General features: G+C 47.5%; 1 protein-coding gene across 6 annotated transcripts in view; it reads left to right on the forward strand.

Moving 5' to 3' along the window:
* The window catches only part of LOC133255665 (uncharacterized), a 63,759-nt gene that overhangs the window by 16,156 nt on the left and 27,453 nt on the right, over positions 1–20,150 (forward strand). For 5 of the 6 annotated variants that reach the window (XR_009738999.1, XM_061430155.1, XM_061430154.1 and 2 more), the window contains 4 exons: positions 234–315; positions 9,285–9,473; positions 10,492–10,555; positions 13,519–13,628. Coding sequence is in view for 5 of the 6 variants with exons in the window: in XM_061430155.1 (XP_061286139.1) it covers positions 234–315; positions 9,285–9,473; positions 10,492–10,555; positions 13,519–13,628 (445 nt within the window). In the remaining variant the exon portion in view is untranslated. The remainder of the gene's footprint in view (positions 1–233; positions 316–9,284; positions 9,474–10,491; positions 10,556–13,518; positions 13,629–20,150) is intronic. The other variant, XM_061430157.1, reaches the window with a different exon arrangement.

Genomic DNA, 20,150 nt, shown 5'->3' on the forward strand with positions numbered 1-20,150 from the left:
GGAACTCTGTCAGGTCTTCTGGGATGGCTCCAGCTGTCAAGAGATGCTTCACTAAGGTTATACTCCTTCCCGCATCGCCTGACTTACTGAGGCAGCAATATGAAGGGCCTACCTCAGCCCTACTCAGGACACCCCTCAAGGGCACATATGCTCCAGAGGCCCATGGCGTTGGCCCTGCACCACAGCTCAACTTCTCCTCTACCCACTCTTGTTTCTTCCTCTCCCTTCCACAGGTGTTGATCCCAGAGCCCTCCTTAATAAACACCTCAAACTCCATCTTAGAGTCTTCTCCAAGAACCCAAGCTGTGACACCTGGTAATGAGCAGTGTTGGTGAATTGTGTGACCCAAGTCAGAGGAAAGGGGTGGGGGGCTCATGTCTGCTGGGAGCATCTGGGAGGGTCTATATTAGTCAGGGTTCTCCAGAGAAGTAGAACCAATAGAATATACAGATAGATACATAGAAAGATTTATTACAAGGGATTAAGTGAAGTCGCTCAGTTGTGTCCAACTGTTTGTAACCACATGGACTGTAGCCTAGCAGGCTCCTCTGTCCATGGGATTTTCCAGGCAAGAATACTGGATTGGGTTGCCATTTCCTTCTTGCCTGATGCAATTGTGGAGGCTGAGAGGTCCCACAATCTGCCACCTGCAAGTCAGAGGCCCAGGAAATCCAGCAGTGACGTTCCAGTCCAAACCCTGAAGCCTGAGAACCAGGAGCATCTGTGTCCAAGGGCAGGCGGAGATGGATGTCCCAGCTTAAATAGAGGGAAAAGTCACCTTTCCCCACATCTGTTGTTGTTTGTTTGTTTTCCTATTTTGCCCCTTAATGGGTTAGATGATGCTCACTGGATTGGTGAGGCATATTCTCCACTCAGTCTCCAATTCCAAAGCTAACCTCTTCTGGAAACACCCTGAAATAATATTTCATGAGCAATCTGGGCATCCTTTAGCCGTATCACATTTATACATAAAGTTAACCCTCAGAGGTCCCCAGAGGAGGTGGGAAATAGGTTGTCTAGAAGGATAGCTAGGACTTAGATGAGGAGGGAGAAAAGATTGCTTCAGCTGATCACGATCATCATCGATGATAATAATGCGCCTTTGTGATAGGTGTTTTATTTATACCTTTCACCTGTGTGGGGAGGTCTGTGGGGAAACAGTGAGGCATAGGGCACCACTGAAGCCCCCAGGGGCTCTGATGGAAGAGGGGCCTGGACTGAGTGGGAACATGGGCTTTATTTGGAAGGCAATGGGGAGCCACTGAAGGCTGCAGAGAGGGAAAGTATGAGGCTGTTGCTGGCTTCCGAGTGAGATAGTCTGAGATCTGCCCAGGTGCACATGGGAGATGGCTGGGTGTGGGGGTGCGAGGAAGGAAGGATCAGAGACTGTGCCAAGCCCAGCCCCAGCCCAGAACTGAGCATGTGCAGGATGCCACTGGGCAGATGTGGACAGCTACGGGGTCCCTGGTTTTCCCCAGTCAGGGGAGGAGGGAAGCTTACCTTTTCCAGGGGATTCATCAGACCTGAGGTCCCCCCAGTGTCTCTCTGTGGTTGGCCTGAGGGGAGGGGCCAGGAGAACAAGGGCTGGTATATCAAGGTAACAACACTAACTAATGTAGCACAGAACACCCCCCAACACCCCACCCCCCATTTAAATGAATTAAGTGAAGTGAAAGTCACTCAGTCGTGTCTGACTCTTTGCGACCCCATGGACTATACAGTCCATGGAATTCTCCAGGCCAGAATACTGGAGTGGGCAGCTTTTCCCTTCTCCAGGGGATCTTCCCAACCCAGGTATTGAACCCAGGTCTCTGGCACTGCAGGTGGAATCTTTACCAGCTGAGTCACAAGGGAAGCCCAAGAATACAGGAGTGGGTAGCCTATCCCTTCTTCTGTGGATCTTTCCGACCCAAGAATCCAACTGGGGTCTCCTGCACTGCAGGTGGATTCTTTACCAGCTGAGCTAAGAGGGAAGCCTTAAGTGAATTAACCCAATAACAATGACTATGGTGGCTCAGAGGTTAAAGCATCTGCCTGGAATGCGGGAGACCAGGGTTCAATCCCTGGGTCGGGAAGAACCCCTGGAGAAGGCAATGGCAACCCACTCCAGTACTCTTGCCTGGAGAATCCCATGGAGGGAGGAGCCTGGTAGGCTACAGTCCATGGGGTCCCAGAGAGTCAGACACGACTGAGCGACTTCACTTTCACTTTCATTCTCATAATGGTAAAATGCAGGTGTTCTGGCTGGCTCGTGGTTCTTCTCCATGGTGACCAAGCCTCCTCCTAGCCTGTGGCTCCAGGAGCTTCTAAGTGCCTTATTGTCCCCTGTATTCAGTGGATGGATAGGGAAAGAGAGGACACACCTTCTTAACATCTGTGGCCAGGAAGGGGCCCACCACTTCTGTTCACATTCCACGGGCAAGAACCAACCATAGGGCCATACTAGATGCAAGGAGAGCTGGGAAATGCAGTTTGGGGTGAGGCAGTCACTTCCCAGGGGTGCCCTGAAGAGGGGGAGCTTGAGTGTTTGGCTGAAGGTGGCCACCTTTGACCCAGCTGGGAGAGGGCCTGGCAGCAGGAAATACCCTCTGTCTCCAACAGGCTTCTCAGAACACTTTCCACAGTGAGTGTTGAGGGCACTTTGAGGCGCCTGTGGATGGGACGGACCCACAGTGGACTGGGTGGTTGTGGCTTGCATGGAGTGTAAACCTCGTATGCTCCATGGATGGTGTGGCACTTGGGGGCTGGTCCTTGTGGGCTCTGTGTGTTGTGGACCAGGGCTGAATCAGTTTTCCGTGGCTGTGTAGTAAATGATCACAGATTTAGCAGCTGAATCCACATGGATTAGCTCACAGTTCTGTAGGTCAAGAATCCAGGTGGGGATGGTTGAGTTCTCTGCCTAGGTTCTTGTAAGGCCAAATGAAGGTATTCAGTTCAGTTCAGTCACTCAGTTGTGTCTGACTCTTTGCAACCCCATGGACTGCAGCATGCCAGGCTTCCCTGTCCATCACCAACTCCCAGAGCTTGCTCAAACTCACATCCATTGTGTCGGAGATGCCATCCAACCAGCTCATCCTCTGTCGTCCCCTTCTCCTCCTGCCTTCAGTCTTTCTTCAGCATCAGAGTCTTTTCCAATGAGTCAGTTCTTCACATCAGGTGACCAAAGTATTGGAGTTTCAGTGTCAGCATCAGTCCTTCCAATGAATATTCAGGACTGATTTCCTTTAGGATTGACTGGTTTGATCTCCTTGCAGTCCAAGGGACTCTCAAGAGTCTTCTCCAATACCACAGTTCAAAAGCATCAATTCTTCAGCACTCAGCTTTCTTAATAGTCCAACTCTCACATTGATATGTTACTACTGGCCCATGGATTGGAAAGGGAAAAATAGCAATATTCACATATGATAAGATTGTCTATATAGAAAATTCCCACCGAATCTACAGAAAAGCTACTAGTACTAATATGTAAGATCACAGGATATAGGATCACTGTACCAAAAAAAAAATTATCCTAATACTGTATACTAGCAATAACATTTGGAAATTTAAGTAAATTTTTAAAAAGCATTCTCTACAACAGCACCAAAAACCATGAAATACTAGTTGCCAGACATATAGGCTGAAAACTACAATCCAGCAGGACATTTTCCATAGAAATGAAGATGTTGATTCTAAAATTTATACAGAAAAAAAAAAAGAACTAGAAAAGCAAAAGCAATTTTGAAAAAGGACAAAGCTGGAAGATTTGTACTACCTGTTTTCAAAACTTACTGTAAAGCTACAGTAGGAAAGAAAAGAGAGGGTATAAAACTGATGTTTATTAGCTTTTCTTTCCTGTGAGATCATATGAGATAGCTTTGGGAACCTAAGACACAGTCGAACTTGCCGAGGGATTGGACAGGTGGCCTTGGCAGGTGGGGATCTTAGCTTGTGAGTCATGGACGGGTGATGCACAGATCTGAGCTCTGAATGACGTGATGTCACCAATACTGGCCTCCTGTCACGAGAGCAGGGGCTGCTGCTGCTTCCTGTTTGTGGGTCCTGTAAGACCCAGCTAAATGCGCAGTCCATAGTGAATATTCGTGGTTATAGATAAAGGGGAAATATGTATTAACACATGCGTACTTTGTGTGTGTGCTGATTATCTTGTGGAGGACCATTTCTCTGCTGCTTTTCCTACAGCCTAGATAGTAGAGAACTAACCCAGTAGAATGATCATTGAGTATGCGTAGGTTCTCTGTGATGGGCCAGAGCGAGAAGCTGCTGACTTCAGGGAGGAGGAATGCAGCCTGTCTGAAAAGTGCATGATTATGGATGGAAGGGAAAAGGCTGCATTTTTTCCTAGCAGAGAGCTGCCAGGAGTGAGCACACGTGTGTCTGTGTGTGGTGGGGGTGGGATTGCGGGGTAAGGGGCTGGATTGTGTGTGTGTAGTTGTAGGAACCCAGGAGAATGACATATCAGTCGCTGAGCTCCAAGTCAACTCCCAAGAAACTTTTAACTCAAAGACACTGGGTCTCACTTCCTGCCGTATTCCCACTCACTGGCTGGCTGGGGCAGGGTAGGCAGTGCTGTTAGGGCTTCTGTTTCCAGTGTCCCTGCCAGGCTCTTTGCAGAGGCCACCTGAGGCTCCTTTTAGTTTGTGGTTCCATCGTTCTCAAGGCCCAGCCTCCATCTCGAAGCTGAAGTTGACTGTTCATCATGTCTCAGCGGTGGGAAGGGTAGAAGATGTACCCTTCCCTGTTAAGGGCAGATGAAAGCCAGGCCCATCACAAGTGCTTACACCTGTGAAGCCAGATCTCAGTCCTGTGGTCCCACCTGGCTACCAGGCAGACTGGGAAAGGGTAGCCCCCAGGAAACAAGGAGAGAGCTGTTAACTTGGAGACTGATGCTTCCAAGCTAGTGCTTGGAAACAAGGTAGAACCAACAATGAATAGACAGGATTTTAGGCAAAGCAGAATTCACCTTCGCTCATGGGGAAGGTGAGGCAGGACTGGGCTCTCCGAGAGGAGGAGGCAGGCCTTCCAGCTGACTAAGCAGGAGGGCCCGGCTTGGAGGCGGCCTAACTTATTAGCAAGAACTAAGGCGGCAGTGATGGTCATGGTGCCGCAGAACAGGCCCGGCATTGGAGCCAGATGGCCTCGAGTTCAAATCCTGACTCTGTGATCAAGTGTTACAGGTTGGACTGTAAACTGGATCAATCTCTATCATAGATTGTTTGGCCCTATCTTTCAAAACTACAAACACAGCAATTCTACTTGTAGGAACTTATCCTACAGATATACTTGCACATGTGTGAAGCAACAAATATATGCAGCTATTCATGGCAGCATTATTCTTTTTAAAAGCAATTTATTTATGTCTGTGCTGGGTCTTCACTGCTGCACGCGGGCTTTTCTAATCGTGGTGAGTGGGGCTACTCTTGGTTGCGGTGCGCAGGCATCTCATTGCCGTGGCTTCTCGTTGCGGAGCGTGGGCCCTAGAGTGCTGGCTTCAGTAGTTGTAGCACGCAGGCCTAGTTGCTACGAGGCATGTGGGATTCTTCCAGACCAGGGATCAAACCCATGTCCCCTGAACTGGCAGGTGGACTCCCAACCACTGTTTCACAGGGAAGTCCTGCAGTATTATTTTCGTAATGGTAAAAGATTGGAATGGACCCAATTCGATGGACTCAAATGTCCATCAATATAGGCTTGGGTAAATAAATCATGATATATTTATGCAGTGGAATACTATGTGGGAAAGAATAAATTTACTTTCTTATGTATTAATATGGTAAGATCTCTAAACTATATTGTAAGTGATAAAAACAAGACACAGATCAATGTATATAGTTGACTACCATTTGGGTAAAGAACAAAAACAGAGAGGGAAGGATAGCTACCTGTATATATCTAAATGTGTGTATATGTATTTTTTCATATTTGCTTGGATATGCACAGGAGATCTTTGAATATGCACATACAAGGCCAGAGGCTTCCAGGACAGAGAACTAGGTGGCTGGGAGTCAGGGCTGGGAGGCTGACTTTTTATTGCACTCTTTTATACATTTGGAATTTCAAATTATGTGAAATGTATTATATCTTTCCCAGTCCTGCCATTTTGTAGCTATTGGACTTTAGGCAAGTTACTTGGCTTCTCTGGGCCTTCTTTTCCTCTTCTGTGAAATGGCGATAACACCACTGGCCACCTAAGGATCATCAGGGCTGCCTGGCACAAGGGTGATGCTCACATATCACTGTCCAGCAGCTCAGTCCTGCCTGGTTCACCTGCTTACACTTGCGAGCTGCCACCCAAGACTTGCTGGTGTTTGGGAGACGCGGTGAGCAGCACTTGCCAGCTGTCCCCACATCTCCCTGACATAACCAGCCAAGATGGGAGGCTCAAGAGGAAGAGTAGGTTTAGGGTGCAGAGCATGAAGTTAGTTCTGGTTAGGCGAAGTATTAGCATATCTGATGGAGCTCAACCTCTGGGCTGGTGATGGAGATCTATGGGTCTCCAGGCTCTTCCACTTACAAGAGATAATAATTGTAGTAGGGATAAACACTAACATTTTTCAAGCATGTACAGGCATTATCTCACCTTCAGCAACCCTTCAAGGTTGACTAATATTATCTCCAAAGCTACCCAGTTAGGAAATGGTGGACTAGATTCCAACCCAGGTCTGTCTGAACAGGACCTGGGACCCAGATTTACAGCAGGTCGGCAAAACCAGTAACTTTTGAGGCTTCCCTATTGGTCCAGTAGTTAAGAATCTGCCTTCTAATGCAGGGGACGTGGGTTCTATCCCTGGTTGGAGAGAAAAGATCCCACGTGTCTTGGGGCAGCTAAGCCTGTGTGCTGCAACTACGATTGGACACAAATAGATAAATATTTAAAAATCAGTAACTTTTGGGTTGGCAAATATTTTCCATAAATAATATTTTAGACTTTGTGGGCCACACATCTGTCCTAACTTCTTAACTCTGTCATAAAAGCAGCCACAGACAATTCATAAATGAATGAGCATGGCTATGCCCCAATAAAACTTTATTTAGGGACACTGACATTTGAATTTGATAGAATTTTCACGTCATAAAATTATTCATCTTTTGATTTCTTTTCCCCAGCCATTTAAAATGTAAATCATTCTTAGCTCATTGGCTGTACAAACACATAGTATGAGTCTTAAGTTGTAGTTTGCCAATACTCCCCGGACCCCACTCCTCTAAATCCTCTGATAACAAAAAAAGGTCCCTTTGGAGGCCTTGCCTCCTGGAGGCCAGTGGCCATGATGCTAAGAACTCTCCCTCACTGCCTGCATGCTTGTCTCCAGAATAGAAGTGCAACAGACAGGACCTGGGTCCTGTTGCCTGGCAAGTTCAGCCTTTTGAAGACCCAGCTGGTTTTTAAATGAAAAACACACCTTCTCAAGGGTCTGACCCTGACAAGTCCAGGATCCGTCTTGGGGTAGGAAGCGGGGGCAAAGTTTGACCGCCAAGGCTGCCCCTCTTCTGTCCTTCACCGGTTCCAAGCCTGCCTCTAGGGCAGTGCAGATGGGGCCAGCTCGGTGGGGTCAGGGGCTGTGGATCTGGGGGGAGGCAGGGGAGACTGGGCTGCTGTGGGGGCAGCCGGCAGTGTCGCCTGGGGCCTTCCTTCTGGGAGGAAGAAGGTCAGGAGGTTTTCTCCAAAAACCCACCACAGAGTGGGGCAGTGGGGCTCAAATGAGCAGGACTCCTGCCTCTAAAGAAACTTCTTTTGAAGAGAGTTGCTCTTCTCACTGTTCTCTGTTTTGGGGCTGGTCTCCTTTTCTTAACCCTTTTTTCTGCCTCTCCTCTCTGGTGCCCTCCCAAACAAGGCCTGACTCTGCTGCTCCTGAGTCTGCTCAGCCAGCTCCCTCCACCTGGAGGCCCCGTTCTCCTCGTCCCACCTGAACAACACTCTCCTTTCAGATCCCACCTCCTGCTCTCCCTCCTGGGGCCAGGGTTGGTCTGGGAGCGCACAGTCCTGGGTGTCAAGTGTAAGGACCTGATCTTACAAGAACTGCTTCCCAGACTCAGGGCTGCCCCTCTGCCTGGAGTTCAAGACCTTCCGTGATCTGTCTCAGACTTTACTCCCACTCAAACTGCCCTCGACACCCTCAGAGCATTCACAGCCTACCAGGAGAGGGAATACTTGAGCCAACTCCTGTCCAATAAAAATATATAGTTTAAGCCACAGGTATCACTTTAACTGCTTTATGGCCAAATTATAAAAGTAAAATGAAGCAGGTAGAATTAACTTTAAAAATGTATTTTCTTTAACCCATTAATGAGATATTTTATATTCTTTTTTCCCTACCATATCTTTGGGATCTCATATACATTTTACACTAACAGCACCTCTCAGTTCGGACTGGTCACATTTTACATTCTCAGTAGCCGCACATGGCAGGTGGCCCCCATGTTGGACAGCTCAGGCCTAACTTAACCCTGAAAATTGCATAAGTAACTACAAGGTAAGGGTGATAGAAGGCCCTATTGGAGGTTAAACTTACGGAGCTGCTGCTTTTTGGCACTGATTTCTCAGAGAAGAGGGAAGTGTCACATTTGCCAAGGGGAATCATGCTTGTTGGAAGCTCCATGTGCATCTGAGTCCTGCGCCCTGGGAGGGACAACCGAGACTCATCCAGCAAGTGGGGGATGGTCAGCACTTTGTGTGAGAGGGTCAAAAAGGAGAAGCTATGATGTGGGTCCCCGGAAGAGAGCCAAGTGGCTTCACTAGGGGCGGAGTTTCTGTGGGCCATTCATGACCAGGAGAACAGGGCTGTGGGCTCTTGGCAGAGCCCAGCTTGGAACCAAGCTCTGCCTCCCTTTGGAGTCCCGGCTGAGGGCAGCAACTCCCTGTGATGGGCGGCAGGGAATGGTTCTAGAAGAGTGTCTGAGCTCTTTCCTGCTCTTGTCAGCACCTCTATCCATTCTTTTCTCTCTCATGTCCCCTCCCTGTCCTGGCTCTGGATCACTCTGGACACTCTTCACAGGTGAGTGCCCCACTGAAAAAGCCTGTTTCTGTGGTCAACATGTACACATTGCTCCATTTAAAATGGATAACCAACAAAGCCCTACTGTATAGCACAGGGAACTCTGCTCAATGTTATGTGGCATCCTGGATGGGAGAGGAGTTTGGGGGAGAGTGGATACATGTATATGTATGGCTGAGTCCCCTTGCTGTCCACCTGAAACTTTGTTAATTGGATATATTCCAATATAAAATTAAAAGTTAAAAAAATAAAAGGGAAGAATAAGCCTGTTTCTCCTTGAATACCCAGGCTCTGGTTGGCTCTGGAGGACATCCCTCGAGAAGTGCTGGCAGATGTTAGATTCCCGCCACCTGGAGGCCTGACCTCACCTGAGGGCATCCCTGCCTGTCCATGTCTTTTGACTGTGTGGGCAGCCCCGCCTACCTCTCTGCGGCTTCAAACACCAGCCCCTTCCACTCAGAGACACTCAAAATGTGTGTGAGTGTGTGAAGGGGGACTCTGAGACTGAGGGTGGCACTGGGAGCCGTCTGGGGTGCAGGGTCAATGGCTGGGCTCTCCAGGACAGGTCTGGTATAAAGGGTCATTCATTCCTGACAGGTGTGTGTGGGGTGCGGGGCCTGGCCAGGGCCAGCCAGAGCTTTCAGCAGGATTTAATCAGGGCTGAGTGGGCCCCCCTGAAAGCCGGGATTGTGTTCTATCAGAGGTCACTGTTTCATGAGCCCTGTGGGGATACAGAAAGACCATAGAGCAAGAGGGCACCTGGGTGACCAGCTGCTCAGGGTGCAGCCTGCTCAGGTACGAGGGCCTGGTGGAAGGAGGAAATGGGTTTGGAGGAGGGTCGGTCTATGGGAATTAGCACGTTTGTAACTCAGAAGCTTGCTGAGCCTGACACAGGCTCTTGGCTGATCAGTGCCCGAGTGGGTATTCCAATCCCTGGACAGTGATGCAAATGTACTTTCTCAGTTTTTCTATCCTTCCTTCGAGGCTTTGTTTGATGGAGTTTGGGGACTGGAAGGGAGGATTTTAGGGTGTGAGTTGGGCAATGTGGCTGGAGTAAGTCTCAGGCTAGCGATTCAGTGAACAAGAGATAGAAATGATTTTTTTCTCTGATTCTACTTACTCTCCATTGGAAGCCATCCATGGGGAGCGGATGTAGGGGAGGGGAGTGGTAAAAATTGGTTCTCAGGTGGTTTGAGTTCTTCCCTTTTTCCGCAAGGGGTGATCTCACTTCCATCAAGCAGCAATCTCCTGACTTTAGTGCCTCTGTTGGGGCTGGAGAAACATTCTGCTGATTCTGAGAGTTTGCTGGGGCCCAGAAACTTCTGTGAGGTGCTCACAGCTGTCTGTCTGACATGCTCCCCTAGGAATCCCCTTGCTGGAGGGGTTCCCCTTAGTGCCTGGGTGCTTAGCAGCTTCCCAAGACATCTTGGATCTCACCATTTGTTTCCATTGTTTTTCTTCCCTGTGGCCCTGGGGCTGGGGCCTGGGTGAGCAGCGAGGGAGGTTGTCCTCTGGACTCCTGGGAATTGACCACCAGCATGCGCTGCTCCGCTGACAAGGTAAGGCAGCATGTTCTGAGGGTCCTTGAGGGTCAGCGTGGCCTTTATTCTCTTTCTAATAGAACAGGTCACACACTGCTCTGATGTCACTAGTTAACTGCATCCCCTGGACCCTGGGGGTTGGTGGCCCAGCTCTGCTGTGGAAGTCCTGATCAAGCCAGGGAAGAAGGGCCAGCTGGCTGCCCTGAAAGGGAAGGGCAGTCCTGGTTTGCCCAGACTGCAGGGGGTGGTCACTGGGATGAAGGACTCTTGGTTCTAAAACAGGGGCATCCTGGGTAAAGCGAGATGAGCTGTCAGCCTTTTCCCCTCCGCTCTCACTCCTTTCCTCTCCCTCCCTTCCCTTTCCTCAGCCTGGTATTACTGGCAGGAGGTTGGGGGTAAGGGGGACAGGGTGAAAAGGCCCTTCATTTCTGTGCTCTATGCTTGGGATACGGTGCCAGGCAGACAGGCCTTGGAAGTTGATTTGGGGGGATAAGACTGCTGGGTGAGTCCAGCTTCAGTCCTCTCCACCCCGAGTAAGAGTAAAGTTTGTTTTTGGTACCTCCTGCCCCCATGCTTGGAGCCTGCCAAGCCTGGCCTCCATGGAAGGTGGTCCTATGGATCAACTGGTAGTCCTGGGTCAATTCCCAGGAGTCCAGAAGACAACCTCCCTCGCTGCTCACCCAGGCCCCAGCCCCAGGGCCACAGGGAAGAAAAACAATGGAAACAAATGGTGAGATCCAAGATGTCCTGGGAAGCTGCTAAAGGGCTTATGGATCAACAGGGCCCATCCTTTCTGACTCAACCCATGAGTCCAACCCGCCTCACTGCATGAAGCAAACTGAGGCCCAGAGACGGAGTATAGATTGTCTAAGGTAACACAACAAGTGATGATCACCCAGCAGGCATTAGATGCCTGGTCTCCTGGCTCCTCACCAGGGTGTCTTGCCCCTTCTCAGGGTCCCTCATATTACTAAGTACTCTTCGTGTGGAGTATCTCCTCCTCCCAGCCCCTCTTACCCAGCACCCCTCAGCTTCCTGAACTAGCAGCACTTGGCCCCTCAGACTTGGTGGGACCCCCAAAACATGGAGGGGGTAGCGATCAGCTGTGGCTCACCTCTGAACTGCTGGGGACACTATGTGGGTCCTGGTGCCCCACAGGGTCAGGGAGTTGGGGAGTGGCTGGGGTACTTGAGAGTATGTGTAGAGTCTGGGTTCCTGATGGGTGTGGGGTGTGAAGCAGAGTCATTCTGTTTAGTGGGGTTGCTAAACAACTAAACATTTTGTTTACTGCAGTCGCTAGGCACTGCACAGGTTCTCAGACTTTAACACCTAAGACTTTCAATAATAGTAGCAATGACAGGAGTAATAGTAAGGAAGGATTTCATCTGTGGGTGCTGACTCTTCCGGGCTCTGTTCTGAGTGCTTCCCGTGTGTTTAATCCGAGCAACGGCCCTGTGGGGAAGGAAGCAGTGTTCCGAGCATCTGTTTTTTGGCTGGGCTGGGTCTTCGTTGCTTGTGCAGACTTTCTCTAGTTGCGGTGAGCAGGGGGCTCCTCTTTGTTCCGGTGTGCGGGCTTCTCATTACGGTGGCTTCTTGTGGAGCGCGGGCCTAGTTGCTCCGTGGCGTGTGGAATCCTCCCAGCCCAGGGATTACACTCAAGGATGACCATTTTATAGCTGAGAAGACCTGGCAGAAAGGGGTCAACACTATGGCATGGTCACTCCCCTGACATCAGGGCAAATAAGACCCTATTGTCAGGAAACTGAAATAGCTTGAAAGGTTTTCTCCTAAAATTTAGAGCAGAGTGACAGCCATTTTAGAGCATTGTAATTCCCATCTTTGACAATTTGAATTTAAAAACAGGTTTTTAAACAACAACTCTTCTCCACTAAATCTTAATTAAATGCCAGGGGAAGTGATGGCTCAGTATTTCCTGGGACGCTTGGATGAATTGCCCCCAGGGGGCACTCAAGCACCGCCTGGGCTGGTCTGCAGGCCCCTCAAGTAGCGCTTCTCCTAAGGAGTGGGAGAATCCTTGGGGGCCACTGAATTCAGCTCCAAAGTGTGATTCCTCACCCCATGGGCTTAAGGAATTTGTGTGCAAAATGATATGAGGGGATAAATAGAATACAGTAAGTCCCCTGCATAGAACAAGTTCTATTCTGAGAGTGTGTTCATAAGTCCAATTTGTAAGTCCAGCAAAATTAGCCTAGGTATCCAACTAGCACAATCGGATGTATATTATTGTATAGAATTGTAATAGGTTTATAATGCTTTTTGCACAAATAATATGTACATAAAAAACAAACATAAAAAATAAAAGTTTTAGTATGACAGTACAGTGCCTTGAAAAATACAGTAGTACAGTAGAGCAGCTGACGTACGGGGGATGCCATACACGCTTGCACCTTTGACAGTTTGCAACTTGAGGGTTCATATGTAGGGGATATATATATACGTTCTTAGAGGGTTCAAGGTTTCCATTAAGTATCACAAAAAAGGCTGGTACTCCCTCACAGTTAGAAACTCTGCTCTGGGCACCAGAGTCCCAGGGCAGGGCACTAACTCCTGGACCAGGGCTGGTCCCTGGGGCATCCTCTAGACAGGGCGGGCAAGGTGAATTTTTCTGAGCACCCTGAGAAAAAGCCAGTGGAACCCCCCACTCTCTTCCCCAAAAGTGGAAGCTTGCATAAGACGCACCCTGTTCCTGTTGCTTTGCCCAGCCTGCCCTGCCCATGGGGTGTCCAGACCCTGATCTGGAGGAAGGAGAAAGCCCAGTCCAGATGCTTACTTGCCCAGCATCTTCACCTTCTTTGGCCTCAGTTTCCTCACCTGTAGAATGGGGATATGAGTATCTGCTTGGTCAGATGGTTCTGAGAATCAAAGGAGAGGACTCTCATGGGTTGGGGGCTATTACCCCTGCAGGGCTGGCACTGGGGAACCTTTTGGGCCATTCTCAACTGATGCTTCTTTTCTTCCAGGGAAAGGGCCCTCTGGCCCGCACAGCATGGATATGGGCAGAACGGTTTTTCCTAACTAGGCCTTCTGGGTTGCAGCAGAACAGCATGTGTCTGCTTCTCAAATGTAACAGGTAGGTATTGGGATTAAACGAGAATGTCAGCTCCACCTGAGTATGAGTTTGGTTTGTTTTGTCCACTGCGTCTCCTCAGGGTCTCAAACATTATCTGGCAAATAGCAAGTATTCAGTAAGTATTTGTTGAGTGACAGATGGGGCCATGGGGAGGGGGCAGCCAGGCATGATCCAGAAAAGTGTGGGGAGAGGCTGTATGTAATATTTTCTCACTCAAAGGCCCAGTTTCAGCTCTGCCACCCACTTTCTGGGTGACCCTGGGCAAATCCCTTGTCCTCTATGGACCTATTTTCCTCTCTGTAGAATGAAGGGATTGGCCCAGGGGGTCTCCAGGCTCCGTCTGGCTCTGAAGCCCTGTGCATTGGTGGAAAGCATAACCTGCTGTGTCTTGAAGGCAGGGTTTGATAGAGGGCAGAGGGACCTCAAGGGGCTGCTCTGCCCTGGGGTCGTGACCAGGGGGTACTCATCCTATGGTGAAATCGGATCTAGGGCTCGGAAGCTGGGGGCCATGGGCAACTTTCCGCGGCCACCCACAGAAGCAAGTGTTCCCGCTCCTGTCCCCAGCCCTTCCTGCTGCAGGAGCTTCCCCTGCTCAGCAAGAGGAAGAGCTACAGACACTCCTCCTTTCTCAGTTTGTGGCTATAAGTCAGGACTCCCTGATGCCTGCTGGAAACTCTAGCTGGGACCCTCCTCCACCCCTCAGCCCTTTCACAGCCCCTGGACCCCGGGAAGACACGGGGTGGACACCATGGAGCTTTTACGTAGCTCCGTGTTATCATAAGCCATTAAACACTAAATCTGCTGCTTCTTCCCCTTTGTCTTCTCCCCTGAATTTCTTGTGGGAGTGAGCTAATGGTTACTTTTAGCTATAGCCTGATACAAAGACATATCTAGGCAGACTTCCCTGGTGATTCAATGGATAAGACTCAGTCCTTCCACTGCAAGGGGACTGGGTTTGATCCCCTGGCCAGGGAACTAAGATGCCATGTGTCACATATATGAGTGTGGCAAAAAAAAAAAAAAAATCCCCCCAAAACAGACATGTCTAAGGAATATAATTAGTGTTTTATTATCTAATTTAAACAATGAATTTTATCAGCAACAGAGCACATATTTTGTTGTACTGGTGGCCAGTGGACTATTAAAATGAGATTCCTTGTGTCCCTGTGAGAAGTTCCAATGTGTTGTGCCCCCTAGCCCCAGAACTGCACTGCCTCTAGCAACCCCTGAATTCATAGAAAGCACAACCCAATTGCATTGAAAATTACTTATAACCAAAGTAGTAGGTGCTTTTGGGTGAACATCACAGAATTATAGGAGATTTTTTTTTTTTTAAGTGAAATCTGTCCTCTTGCCTCTTACTGTCTAACACTAGCAGCTGAGAGTATCATTCCAGACATTTCTGTGCATATGTCAACTATGCATATGAACATTTGTAGAATTTTTTTGTATAAATAAAATCATAATCTATGTACTGTTCTGCAACACGTAGACCCTTCCAAGCATGTGAGCATGTGAGACTTTGTCATTGTTTGCACGACCACATTAATGGACATTTGGGCCCTTTCCAGTTTTCCATTTTTGCAAACACTGCTGATATGACACTTTGTACCTAATCTTTGTGCAGGTGTATGAATTTATCTGCAAGGTACCTTTCTAGAAGTGGAATTTACTGAGTAAAGAATATACAAAGTGAAATTTTTGTACATTTACGTGTTCACAAATGTAATGTGTGTGTAATTGCTTGTTTCCCCACAATATGGGCAGGACCTCTTTCCAATCTTTATTTATCTGATTGTTGAGAGTTGTATCCCAGTGTTTAAAATTTGCTTTTTTTCAACTGTAAGTGAATTTGGACATCTCCTCTAATATTTATACTTTTCCTGATATCCATTGCCCACTTTTAAGTTGTCTGTTTCTTAATGATTGTAAAAGTGCTTTACATATGAAGGATATCATCAAAAGAAACTTTGACATGTTATCAGATCAGACCAGATCAGATCAGTCGCTCAGTTGTGTCTGACTCTTTGCAACCCCATGAATCGCAGCACGCCAGGCCTCCCTGTCCATCACCAACTCCCAGAGTTCAGAGACTAACGTCCATAGTGTCAGTGATGCCATCCAGCCATCTCATCCTCTGTTGTCCCCTTCTCCTCTTGCCCCCAATCCCTCCCAGCATCACAGTCTTTTCCAACGAGTCAACTCTTCACATGAGGTGGCCAAAGTACTGGAGTTTCAGCTTTAGCATCATTCCTTCCAAAGAAATCCCAGGGCTGATCTCCTTCAGAATGGACTGGTTGGATCTCCTTGCGGTCCAAGGGACTCTCAAGAGTCTTCTCCAACACCACAGTTCAAAAGCATCAATTCTTCGGCACTCAGCCTTCTTCACAGTCCAACTCTCACATCCATACATGACCACAGGAAAAACCATAGCCTTGACTAGACGAACCTTTGTTGGCAAAGTAATGTCTCTGCTTTTGAATATGTTATCTAGGTTGGTCATAACTTCCCTTCCAAGGAGTAAGCATCTTTTAATTTCATGGCTGCAGTCACCATCTGCAGTGATTTTGGAGCCCAGAAAAATAAAGTCTGACACTGTTTCCACTGTTTCCCCATCTATTTCCCATGAAGTGATGGGACGGGATGCCATGATCTTTGTTTTCTGAATGTTGAGCTTTAAGCCAACTTTTTCACTCTCCTCTTTCACTTTCATCAAGAGGCTTTTGAGTTCCTCTTCACTTTCTGCCATAAGGGTGGTGTCATCTGCATATCTGAGGTTGTTGATAGTTCTCCTGGCAATCTTGATTCCAGCTTGTGTTTCTTTCAGTCCAGCGTTTCTCATGATGTACTCTGCATATAGGTTCAATAAACAGGGTGACAATATACAGCCTTGACGTACTCCTTTTCCTATTTGGAACCAGTCTGTTGTTCCATGTCCAGTTCTAACTGTTGCTTCCTGACCTGCATACAAATTTCTCAAGAGGCAGATCAGGTGGTCTAGTATTCCCATCTCTTTCAGAATTTTCCACAGTTTATTGTGATCCACACAGTCAAAGGCTTTGGCATAGTCAATAAGCAGAAATAGATGTTTTTCTGGAACTCTCTTGCTTTTTCCATGATCCAGCGGATGTTGGCAATTTGATCTCTGGTTCCTCTGCCTTTTCTAAAACCAGCTTGAACATCAGGAAGTTCACATATTGCTGAAGCCTGGCTTGCAGAATTTTGAACATTACTTTACTAGCGTGTAAGATGTGCAGTAGTTTGAGCATTCTTTGGCATTGCCTTTCTTTGGGATTGGAATGAAAACTGACCTTTTCCAGTCCTGTGGCCACTGCTGAGTTTTCCAAATTTGCTGGCATATTGAGTGCAGCACTTTCATAGCATCATCTTTCAGGATTTGGAATAGCTCAACTGGAATTCCATCACCTCCACTAGCTTTGTTCGTAGTGATGCTTTCTAAGGCCCACTTGACTTCACATTCCAGGATGTCTGGCTCTAGGTCAGTGATCACACCATCGTGATTATCTGGGTCGTGAAGATCTTTTTTGTACAGTTCTTCTGTATATTCTTGCCATTTCTTCTTAATATCGTCTGCTTCTGTTAGGTCCATACCATTTCTGTCCTGTATCGAGCCCATCTTTGCATGAAATGTTCCTTTGGTACCTCTGGTTTTCTTGAAAAGATCTCTAGTCTTTCCCATTCTGTTGTTTTCCTCTATTTCTTTGCATTGATCGCTGAAGAAGGCTTTCTTATCTCTTCTTGCTATTCTTTGGAACTCTGCATTCAGATGTTTATATCTTTCATTTTCTCCTTTGCTTTTCGCTTCTCTTTTTTTCACAGCTATTTGTAAGGCCTCCCCAGACAGCCATTTTGCTTTTTTGCATTTCTTTTCCATGGGGATGGTCTTGATCCCTGTCTTCTGTAGAATGTCACGAACCTCATTCCATAGTTCATCAGGCACTCTATCTATCAGATCGAGGCCCTTAAATCTATTTCTCACTTCCACTGTATAATCATAAGGGATTTGATTTAGGTCATACCTGAATAGTATAGTGGTTTTCCCTACTTGGTCCTCCCAGCCACTGCCCCTTGACACGTTATAATTACTGGCAAATATTTTTTCCTGAATTTGTTTATGTTTTATTGGTTTGGGTCCAACATCTGTATAGTAACAGGTATCGGCATCCCTTTCATGGAGTACTGGCGTCTTGCCAAGCTGCATTTGTAATACTATAATCCCAGTGTCTGAGGAGATCCTGAATCCACATTTTGAGATTGAGGGGAGAAAGGGTTTTCCCACTTGCAATTGAAAAGTGAGAGCTTGTCCTTTGCTAGGTCTGACATTTGGAGGGAGATAAAGGTAGCCGAGAGACAGCGTGCTGTGTTGGAGAGCCAGCCTGGACCTTAGTGCTCCTCCCAGCTGTCCTGTCCTCCCTCAGCCTCAGTTTGTCTAGATGCAAAATAAGGAGGGTTGAATCAGTTGGACCCCAAGATCACTTCCTGTTGGGAATTTCCTGGTGGTCCAGCAGTTAGGACTCTGTGCTTTGACTGCCAAGGGCCCAGGTTCAATCCCTGGCATGGCCAAAAAAAAAATCACTTCCTGGTTTAATATTTGATGATCTGTTCATACATGATTTGACCTCAGGTTGCTGTCCCATTTGGGATCCATTTCTGGTCCTCCATAAAAGGCCGTAGTAGGACAGGGTAATGAGTAAGGTCCTTTCTGGCACTGAGGACTCCATGGCCTTCACTTGTAGAGTGCCAGCCTTCACTGTGCCTCAGTGGCACCTGAGGAGCAGTCAAAAGCATGGATGCCCAGCCGCACCCTGCCCCAGGAAAATTAAACGGGAACTCCTGGAGGTGGGATTTTGATAGCTTTTAATGTTCCCAACTGACCAATGCTCCATATGCCTGGGGTTTCCCTGAGATTCTGCATTTCCCCTGAGCTCCAGGCAGTGCTGACGCTCTGGGTTCAGAAACACACTCGCACTAGGGGGCGGGCAGCACCAGCATCCCCGGGAAGCTGCTTAGCAATGCAGAGTCTCATCCTGATGCCCTTTGTCTGGCTTTCCCGAGTGCTTCTGCACTGCTTGTGTGAATATACTTATTCTCAAAAGCAGGGTTTTGGAGGTTATATTGTTGTATTTTCATTTTGATAATTCATCCAACTATACACTTATGATCTTGCCAAGGAGAAAGGACAGGACAGGACAGGACAGGGGTAGGTCATCCTCAACCCCAAAAAGGATCAGGAGCCCTGATGCAGCCACACTCTGCAGTAAGGGCAGCACACATAGGGCATTATTTGGGAGTCGAGAGGATAATGCCGTTGGGTGCCTTTGCTCTTTCTTTTCTTTCTCATTCGTTTTCTTTTTGAAGTACTGTTGATGTACAATATTATATAATTAGCTGTTCAGTCACCAAGTCATGCCTGACTCTTTGTGACCCCATGGACTGCAGCATGCCAGGCTTCCCTGTCCCTCACCATCTCCTGGCGTTTACCCAAGTTCATGTCCATTGCATTGGTGATGCCACCCAACCATCTCAACCTCTGTCACCACTTTCTTCTTTTGCCTTCAATCTTTCTCAGCATCAGGTTCTTTTCCAATGAGTCCACTCTTCACATCAGGTGGCCAAAGTATTGGAGCTTTAGTTTCAGCATCAGTCCTTCCAATGAGTATTTAAGGTTGATTTCCTTTAAGGTTGATTGATTTGATCTCCTTGTGAGATCAAGTTTCCTTGTGAGATCAAGTCTCCTTGATCAAGTCTCCAAGGGACTCTCAAGAGTCCTCCAGCATCACAGTTCAAAAGCATCAGTTCTTAGGTACTCTGCTTTCTTTATGGTCCGGCTATCACAATAGTACATGACTATTGGAAAGACTATAGCCTTTATTATAAGGACCTTTGTTGACAAAACAGTGTCTTTGCTTTTTAACACACTGTCTAGGTTTGTCATAGTTTTCATGCCGAGAAGTATTCATCTTCTAATTTCATGGCTACAGTCACCATCCGCAGTGACTTATGTAAGTTACAGGTGTGTAATAAAGTGATGTATAATTTCTAAAGGTTATAGTCCATTGAGTTATTATAAAATGTTGGCTATATTCCCTATGCTTTACAATACATCCTCGTTGCTTATTTTATACATAATAGTTTGTACCTCTTAATTCCTTACCCCAAATCACCCCATGCCCTTCTCTTTTGCTTTTTTTTTTCCTTTTTGTCATGCCATTTGACCTGTGGGATCTTAGTTCCCTGACCAGGGATCGAACCCTGGCCCTTGGCAGTGAAACTATAGAGTCCTAACCACTGGACCACTAGTGAATTTCCAGCTTTTGCTCTTTCTTACACAGAAGAAGGAGGTGAAGGGATCACTCAACTACTAAAGAGTACCCTGGGCCTATGGGTGTTTAAAGTGGATCTTGAGTGAGCCTCAGTTTCCTCATCTGTACAATGGGGCTAGTGATGCCTCCTTCTCTGAGTTATTCAGTTTTAGGTCAAATGACACTCCAAAAGCAGTTG

The sequence above is a fragment of the Bos javanicus genome, chromosome 10 (genome assembly GCF_032452875.1).
Source record: "Bos javanicus breed banteng chromosome 10, ARS-OSU_banteng_1.0, whole genome shotgun sequence".
NCBI lineage: Eukaryota > Metazoa > Chordata > Mammalia > Artiodactyla > Bovidae > Bos > Bos javanicus.